A 9,299-nucleotide genomic window follows, 5' to 3' on the forward strand; every position below is an offset into this window, starting at 1 on the left:
AATGAATTAACAGTCTTTGGGATAAGACAAGTGTATGTATTAACGGGTGGAAAAAAGGCAAATAAAGCAAAATATTAAAAATAAAAAAAAATGGGAACTTATATGCCATCCGCCAAAGCTTCAATTATTTACTATTCAAATGTTATTGAAGAAATTATACAATATCTCATGTGAAATGTTGCTGAAGTATATCATATACCCAATAGCATGTCATTTCTTTACAGCTTATTTCCTAAAGCATGCAGAGCAAGACTTAAGTTAGCTTGCTTGCTTTGTTTTTATATTGTACACTCATTAGGATAATACCCAATTAAATTCAAATATTATATATTCAGGTTAAACTATGCCTATATATATTGTTTAAAGATTTCAATCATATTTACAAAGCTTGTATAGACAATTATACAAACAAAGCAAGCAAGCCAACCAAATTTTTGCCTTACATGCATTAGGAAATTAGCTGTATTTCTAGTTCTACTTTGTTATTACATTTAATAAATGACAGTAAAAGGGGAATAACTCTTGTATTCCTCATTCTTACTGGAACATAATATATATCCACAAGTTTCACTCTATGTACAATTCAACACTATTGAAATACATCAAAAATCATAACAGTTGTCAAAAAATTAAAAAAAAACAACAAATAAATGGATTAAAGTTAAAAAAAAAATTAATCAAAAATACCATTTCAACCATGCCACTCTATAATGGTAAAAAACGTTTTATATTTTAACACAACTTTTGCTAGGAACACACAACATATATTTATTTAAATACAACTTTTCTTTATCACCAGGAAATTCTTCTGAAGGACTAGACATATGATGAATAGACTTACAAAAATTGAACCAACACGACAATTTTTACACATGATAAATGATGTGACACAAATTTGCATAAAATGTACATGTACCATTAGCTACTATTTCTTAACTAAATGCGCTGTCTTTGATTAATCTATGTGGAGGACCAATCTTTCACAAGTGAAGTCTCAAGCTACAATTTCTTAACTTCACAACTGATGTACAAGTGAAGTCTCAAGCTACAATTTCTGAACTTCACAACTATTTAAATGCATGTAATGTTCATATTCTAAGCTACTACTTCTTAATTTTTTTTGTTAAGACTTTGATTAATTAATGGTGAGGACATAATTTTTACTGACTAATGTACGTACATGAACTAAGCTACAATTTCTTAACTTTATGCTCTGTCTTTGATTATTAAATGGTGGAGAGTACTAGTAACAAATTGCAGTGGCAGATCCAGGGAAAAGGGGGAGGGTGTGTGTTCAGGGGGTTGGAACACCCTCTTTATCTTGGCGATCAATACATTTGAATGGGAACATATGATTGGAACCCCATTTAAAAATGACTGGTTCTGCCCCTGTATTGGTCAATATAAACTTGCTACGCTACTTTTTCATACTTAAAGTATGCTCCAACTTTGATTATTCAATGGTTAGGAGCATTTGTTAACGATTGGTCAGCATAAAGTTTACGTTAGGTAAATATGTCTGATTGAACATTATACCATGTAACTTTAAGTATATAAAGTTGAGTTTGGAAGCATTAGCAAAATGTTTGACTAGGTCTATCTCACTATGTCTCATGGTTATGACCAGACTGCACTGTTGAATTCTTGCACAAGGTCATGCAGCCAAATATTTTTTATTAAATGTACTCAACATGCATTAACCAAAAATATGTCATGCCTGTCTTTCAGATTCAAACAAAACTTCAATAAGCTAAGAAAATGTCAATTAATATTGTAATGATTTTATGGTTAATGGGTCCTGTCTGGAAAAATTATACATGCTTTATGTAAGATGAAGGAATTAATGTACATTTTTGTAGCTCTACACGGTAAATCGTGCTGTAAGAACATTAAATATTTCATTTCAATGTAAAACATTTGTTCTGCCCATCAAAGGTCGTTAATTAGAACAATAAATTTTCTTATTGTAGTTGATCCTTTGTCTCTATAACTCTGATAAGCCTAAATGTAGTTTAGGCCTAAATGTAGTTTAGGCCTAAATGTAGTTTTTGATTTTTATTAACTTTCACTAAAAAAATATTTGCCTATTTTGGGTGATAATGACAACCCTAGCTTTTTTAAGAATATTTCTGTTTCACTTCATGCTGCATAAATGTGCATTCTTCAATTTAAATTTGAAACACTTTAAATCTAGAACCATTGCATGTAATATTCTGGGACGCCTAAATAACGCCTTTTTAAAGTTACATGTTTGAAGTATTATGAGCACTTTTTTTCATTTTTAAGGGCTTTTACATGTAGTGCCATTGGGAATTTCAAAAATAAACTAGCATATATAGCATACATAGCAAAAACTATTTACTAAATTAACTGTCTTTGATTACACTTTTGGTAAACAGTAAAATTTTATCATTAAAAATGGACGGAAAATTATTTTCCTGACAAATACAATCATACAGTCCTAAATTAAGGTGAATTAAAGAAAATAAACATGATAATAATTATTTCTCACTGACATTTGATTACAAATACATGTGTAATATGTCGGTTATCTAATACAAATACAAAGAGTCAAGGTCATTTGATTAACATTTTTGTACTACATAATAAAATAAATTAGGTTATGTTTTGAAAACAAAATTAATTATCTTGACTTATCAATATCATTAGAAGTTAGACATTCATGTTTACATTAACAAGAACAACACAATTTATCACCTGAATATTATCTACGTTTCAGTAATAATGACATTTTGGCTGACCAAATTTTTTAAATATTTTTTGTGAAAGTTGTATCTTGATGAAAATTTTAAACACATTAAACACAGGTATAATTCAGAATAAAAAATCCAAAATCTATTTTTGTGGATACCTATAGCTAGCATGGTGTTACTACAATATATTTCTTTCATTTTGTTGTATAGTTTATAAACAATATGATTACCGTGATTATATATTACCACATGCAATCCACAGATACCGAAAAGGCAAATTTATTTGAATTGCACTCAGGTTTCTTGAATTTGATATACATTGTACTTAATAAATAATAGTCATGCATATCTTAAAGTTGAGCAGGGGCTTGACTTCATTGTGAATTTACACGGTACATCTTGAGCAAACTAAGTACCGGTATTCCTCTTTTAAAAATTAACAATTTTAATTTGCTGTCAAATCTACATGATTTTTGCCATTGTTGAGAAATTGTTGAGACATCCATATATACATGATATATGCATAAAACATTCACCTAAGAAAAGAAAATCCTGAAGTTACAAAGTAGTGACACAAAAAAATTATTTCCCCTGAGTGCCATACGTTGAGGTATAAGTAAATAAAGTAACTTATCATGGTATAAATTTAAAGTCAGTACATAAATATAATATCATATAAATTCAATTACCATAATAAATCTTCATTTTTTAGATATGAATTTAGGAACACTCAATTTCATTCATGAAAATTCAAGGCGAGACATGTGGATGCAAGTTGATCCAATATCTATATGTATTATGACCCTATTTGATTAGAATACATATCCTGGTTTAACTAACAAAGATCTGACAACACTAGTACATTCTATTTTCTGCTCTGATCATAATTACATCAACCAATGAAATTTTTTATGGTGTGTACATTATGAACTGTTACGACAACACCTAAGGAACCTAAGGATCCGGGAAACCAAACAGAAAGTGAAAGTACATGTAGTGTTGTTATAAAGCTTATACGGGAAACCAAACAGAAAGTGAAAGTACATGTAGTGTTGTTATAAAGCTTATACAGGAAACCAAACAGAAAGTGAAAGTACATGTAGTGTTGTTATAAAGCTTATACAGGAAACCAAACAGAAAGTGAAAGTACATGTAGTGTTGTTAGTGAAGCTTATACAGGAAACCAAACAGAAAGTGAAAGTACATGTAGTGTTGTTATAAAGCTTATACAGGAAACCAAACAGAAAGTGAAAGTACATGTAGTGTTGTTATAAAGCTTATACAGGAAACCAAACAGAAAGTGAAAGTACATGTAGTGTTGTTATAAAGCTTATACAGGAAACCAAACAGAAAGTGAAAGTACATGTAGTGTTGTTATAAAGCTTATACAGGAAACCAAACAGAAAGTGAAAGTACATGTAGTGTTGTTAGTAAAGCTTATACAGGAAACCAAACAGAAAGTGAAAGTACATGTAGTGTTGTTAGTGAAGCTTATACAGGAAACCAAACAGAAAGTGAAAGTACATGTAGTGTTGTTAGTAAAGCTTATACAGGAAACCAAACAGAAAGTGAAAGTACATGTAGTGTTGTTATAAAGCTTATACGGGAAACCAAACAGAAAGTGAAAGTACATGTAGTGTTGTTAGTAAAGCTTTGACACATGATCTGTTTTTAACATTGATTATAACCATCTGATTACCAGACGTAAGATTTCAATAATAAAGAAATAAAGATCTTCAATTATATACCAAGTCCAGTGAGTTAAATATAATCCTATGTTTTTATAGGTTCATCTTACATCAATACAACTAGACCAGAGTCATCAAAAAACAGATCACACATAAACAATGCAATTGTAAATTGTAATATTATCTTAAAAAAAAATCAATTCGACTGTCCATACCTGCTGAAAATTGACTCTTTCTTAAGTATCTTTACTATCAGATTTTAAGGTCTATAAAATTTCAAGTCGGCTGAAAAATGGACCCTAGCTATATAGGTACATGTCTTTTTACTAGAGGACAAAAAACTTCACCATACTTTTGTGTTAAACATGTAAAATAATGATGTACATGGTAAACTGCTTTTCTACAGAGTTGATAAATGGACTTGTTTATGTATTTTTTCCAGAGGACTTATTCACCATGATTCACATGACTTTAGTGTTAAAATAATAATGTCATTGATGTACAAAATGTAGGTAGCTCCTTATTTATAGAGTTCAAACAGTGTTGATAAACTATCTTTAGGTATCTTCACCAGAGGAACGGACATCTCATTCTCTGCACATAACTTCTGTGTCGGCAGTAAACTCCCAATAGAGTAAAAATAGAATGGACTTCAAGTTCCTGCACCAGAAGACTGTAGATCTTCAATAGAGTTCTGTGTTTGCAGGATACTCTTTATACTTTCTGATAGTTGTTCATGAGCAATACCAGCATCTTTAGGTGAAGGTGGCGTAGAAAATATTGTCATGGATTGAAGTGCTGTTCTTGACTGAAAAAAAAGAAATGACATATAATTATTGTTCAGGAGAAATTAACATGATTAATTTCCAAATTAAAATAATTTCAGTAATTCCCCTTGGGTTTTGACAGCTCTGCTGCCCTCATGAAGACTACCAAATTTAAAAACTAACTTGTCATGTGGACCACTATTGACTTTGGTATAAAAGTAAGTGCGACTATCAAACCCTGTTAATGATGAAAAAGTGTTAACAATGTTGCTAAAATACATGTACTACATGTTGTATATATACTGAAGTATTCTGTGGAAAAAAAGGTTTTTTAGTGCGTACTTCGTGAAATTATTTTACTTCTGACACAGATATTAACCAAGGGTTCTAATTTATATTTTAAAATTATAGCAATTCTTGTTTTTTTTTTTTTTTAGGTGGTACCCAACACTTTCACTAAAATTAATTTGGCTCGTTTAATTTTCATAAAATTTTGACAAAGTATCTACTTTGACCCTTTAACATGTTTAACAAAAATATAAAAATTTCAAAAATTTTGAACCAACCATTTATCAGAAAAATTACACTGGTTATATAGCAGTTTGACAAACACTAATTTTGATCACTGAAGCTTAATATTCCCTTTACAACACAACGTAATTAAAACTGACTTTACAGAGTTATCTCCCTGTAGTGTTAGGTACCACCTTAAAAGACAATCTTGACAATCAAACCCTGTGACCAAGGTCATTACAATTTCAGGTGCTGATCCAGCAGTGACATTGTTGGCTTTTTTCAAAACTACCTCTACCCTTTTTTATTGGGAAAATATGCGTCATTTTCATCAAACTGGGAAATTTTAAATAAACCAAAATTTTTACTGAAACTTCAATTTCCAAGAATCTACCCTTGCTTTGAAATAAGACCCCTTTTTGTCAGTGATTATTCATAAATAGACCCTCAAATCTTCACATATAGTCATTTCAGCCATGGAAAATGTTTAAATGAGTGTTTTTCAGTTTGTATTTATGCACAATTACTACTAAGACTGCTCTGTTTGGGAAAAAAGTTGTCTTTTTGGGAATAATTTTAAGCCATTTTTTTTTCAAATTGGGATTTTTCTCCAGGGGAAAAAGCCTTTATTCTCCACTAATTTAATGCAAACAATATCACTGTCCAGCCATTTCTAAAAGGGGGTTTCCCAACCCAGGAGAAAAGGGAGGAGTCCACAATGTCACTGATACATGACTGAAGAAGCAGAACTTTGACAATCTTGAGTTATATACATGTATCAAACATGTCTCTGACAGTTTATAATGTATCACCTAGAGATCTGTGTGCAGCTATGCATATTTAATTCTGTGTCTGTACCAAGTCCTTTTAATACTGTTTTATCCCTTAGCAAAAACAGATTCTAACAGGATGCCAGACACAATGTTAAAATAAACATGATAGATTGTTAGGGGCAAGGCTACCTTCATTCTAAATTTATTCTAATACGCATCTAGTCATCTATTAATAGAAACACCTGCTGTAAAATTGTAATTTATAGCAGGATAATAAATTAACAAGGCCTAATAAATATTGTTTGTTTCCCCAATCCAGAACGTCTCTACAAAAGCAGTGAATGAATAAAATTTTATTGTCATGAAACTAAGTCAAATATTATTTTTTTCATTTCTCATTTTTAGGCTTGCCAGTCATCTACAGATATTGTTACAGTTTAATATTTGGAAAAAAATAAAATTATTTCCCTACCTAGCTTCCCACACCTTACGGCAGGATAATGGATTGGAGAAACAAAAAATATATTAATGTAGACCCAACTTGCATACTTGGACATATATAAATTTATTTTCCTGTTACTCACAGCGTCTTTAAAATGAAACTAACAAACAAAACAAAGTGATGATTGGAGGAAATATAATACTGTACATGATATAGATCTCTTAAATGATGGGAATAAAAAATAATCAGTGTAACTCCCACTTATACAGATATCAATACAGAAAACATTTTTTCATTGTTTTTTGTTATACATGTGAAACTCTAAATATGTATGTTCCCAAGACAAACATGACTATTAGTAACAAACATAAAAATTATATATCAAAATTAACATATAATATAATATTTGTTATTTAATCCAGATTTAACCAGTTTTGACCTACTGTAAATATAATAAGAAATACTAGTTGGCATTTAATAATATTGGATTTTTGGATGAAATAGAGAATAGACAACAATACCAGTTTGATCTTTCAGATTCCAGAAAAATCTGCATACAGATATCAAATTGCAAGCTCTAGAAATTCTGTAAATTCAGAAATTATTGTCGCATTTATGAAGTTTTTAATATGAATTAAAACTGCAATTATCTGAAAATCCCTAAATTCAAATCGCATTTCAGTCGAAAGTGACAAACACGCAATAATTTCTGAATTTACAGTATCAGTGATATTGTTTGCCTTAAATTACTAGAGAATAAAGGCTTTCTCCCCTGGAGAAAAATCCCAATTTGAAAAAAAATGGCTCAAAATTATTCCTAAAAAGACAACTTTTTTCCCAAACAGTGCAGTATCAGTAGTAATTGATTCCAAACTGATAAAAACTCATTTGCCATGCCTAAAATATCTTTATGTGCAGATTTGAGGGTCTATTTATGTATCACCACCCCAGCTTGTCAATGGACATCAAGAGTAATCTCCGACTTAGGGGTCAGTCATACCTGCCAACTTTTGAAAATTAATGGCCATGGTTTTTTTTGTGCGCGGCACCATTTTTTAGGGTAGAATTTTTTCGCACCATTTTTTCGTGTGATGATTTTTGGCTCCTAAAAGTGGCTGACATGCTTCTTTTTTGGGGGTGACAGTTAAAGATACTCAGTTGAGAACCACCTACAGGTGCAGGATTTTCCTTGTGTGTTGAAGACCCATATGTGGTGTTCGGCTGTTATCTGCTCTCTGTCTTTGATCTGGTTGTGTCTCTTTCATTCTTAGACAAACTACCCATTTCCATTCTCATTTTTTTAGATCTGATATGAATGGCAAATTTAAGGGAACAGAAATGTGTTATTTTACATAAAACTTTTACGTAAAATCACAAATTTCTGATCTAAAAAGCACAAATTTGCATACATATTGTAATGTACATGCTTAAAGGGGAAGGGGGGTTCGATCCCAGATTCAGCTTACTATTTTGTAATAATCCTGTATCCTGCTTACACTATTTACGTAAGCAATTATAATTTTTTGGTCATTTCCTGGGTACCGCAAGATCTCATTTCCCATTTTCACGACACAATAATTTGACTTTCATGTGGCATGCTTACAAAAAATCAGCAATCCTGCGTCGCGCTTCCCACCTTATATTATTGAATACTCTATCTATGAGGGAGGGTAGGAGGGGTCCTGATCCCGGGCTTAAAAACACGACATCCCGGGCTTAAAAAACACGGAATCCCGAGGTCCCGAAATTCTATTCCCTCATCTATTAGGTGAGAGCAAATTCATTTTTGTTTACCTGATCACTCCAGCCATGTCCATATTTCCATTCTGTCACATAATGTTCTGAGTTTTTACTTAAAATGTTATATTCAACTGTCTTTCCGATTAGTTTGTTCACATTTTGAATGATCGTTTTTGCCTTTAATGAAATAAGCGAACGATTTTTTGCAGGTACTTTCTTATTGTTCACGCGCACAAGAACGTTACCCATGTCTGTTAGTTTTCTTTTAACAACTTTTGTGGAGGTAGTTCTTCCTATCATTAAGTCACCACCCAATAAGACAACTTCTCCTTTTCCAAAATACAACCCCCATTCGGCGAAAATTGTACGGTCAATCTCTATCAGATCACCTGGACGTGCATGTAAACATTCCGGCTTCACAAATGGTCTCAAACCAACTCCTATTGGATATTTATTGGGAGTTTTGCGTTCTATTGTGGACAAAACTTCCATACCACTTGAATTATTACAATATTCTTTCTTGTTTCGTTTTCTTGATAACGACAGACGACCTAACACATAAATAACAACTATGTCAACCTTGTCTCTTCAACTGGTACTGACTGGAAAACCGACTTTTCCGTAATGCCGCCGGGGATTTTCCACTAGAAGTTGTCACGTGA

The 9,299-nt window shown here is 31.6% G+C and overlaps 1 protein-coding gene across 1 annotated transcript; it reads right to left on the reverse strand.

Annotated features, from left to right (window-relative positions):
* Window positions 1-988: 988 nt before the first annotated feature.
* LOC134700515 (phospholipase A and acyltransferase 3-like) lies at window positions 989-9,264 on the reverse strand. The gene is made up of 2 exons (XM_063561901.1): window positions 8,692-9,264; window positions 989-5,210 (listed from the first exon to the last, which is right to left on the reverse strand). Exons 1-2 carry the CDS (start codon window positions 9,127-9,129, stop codon window positions 5,055-5,057), a joined length of 594 nt encoding a protein of 197 aa, XP_063417971.1. The 5' UTR covers window positions 9,130-9,264; the 3' UTR covers window positions 989-5,054.
* Window positions 9,265-9,299: the final 35 nt, after the last annotated feature.

This window comes from Mytilus trossulus, unplaced genomic scaffold (genome assembly GCF_036588685.1).
Source record: "Mytilus trossulus isolate FHL-02 unplaced genomic scaffold, PNRI_Mtr1.1.1.hap1 h1tg000158l__unscaffolded, whole genome shotgun sequence".
NCBI classification, from domain to species: Eukaryota; Metazoa; Mollusca; class Bivalvia; order Mytilida; family Mytilidae; genus Mytilus; species Mytilus trossulus.

What these genes read in the sequence shown, in the direction of transcription:
- LOC134700515 (XM_063561901.1), bottom strand. Translation starts at nt 9,129, where the DNA reads ATGGAAGTTTTGTCCACAATAGAACGCAAAACTCCCAATAAATATCCA. An exon ending in GACATGGCTGGAGTGATCAG is followed by an intron (nt 5,211 to 8,691) that starts GTAAACAAAAAT and finishes CTTTTTTTTCAG; the next exon opens with TCAAGAACAGCACTTCAATC.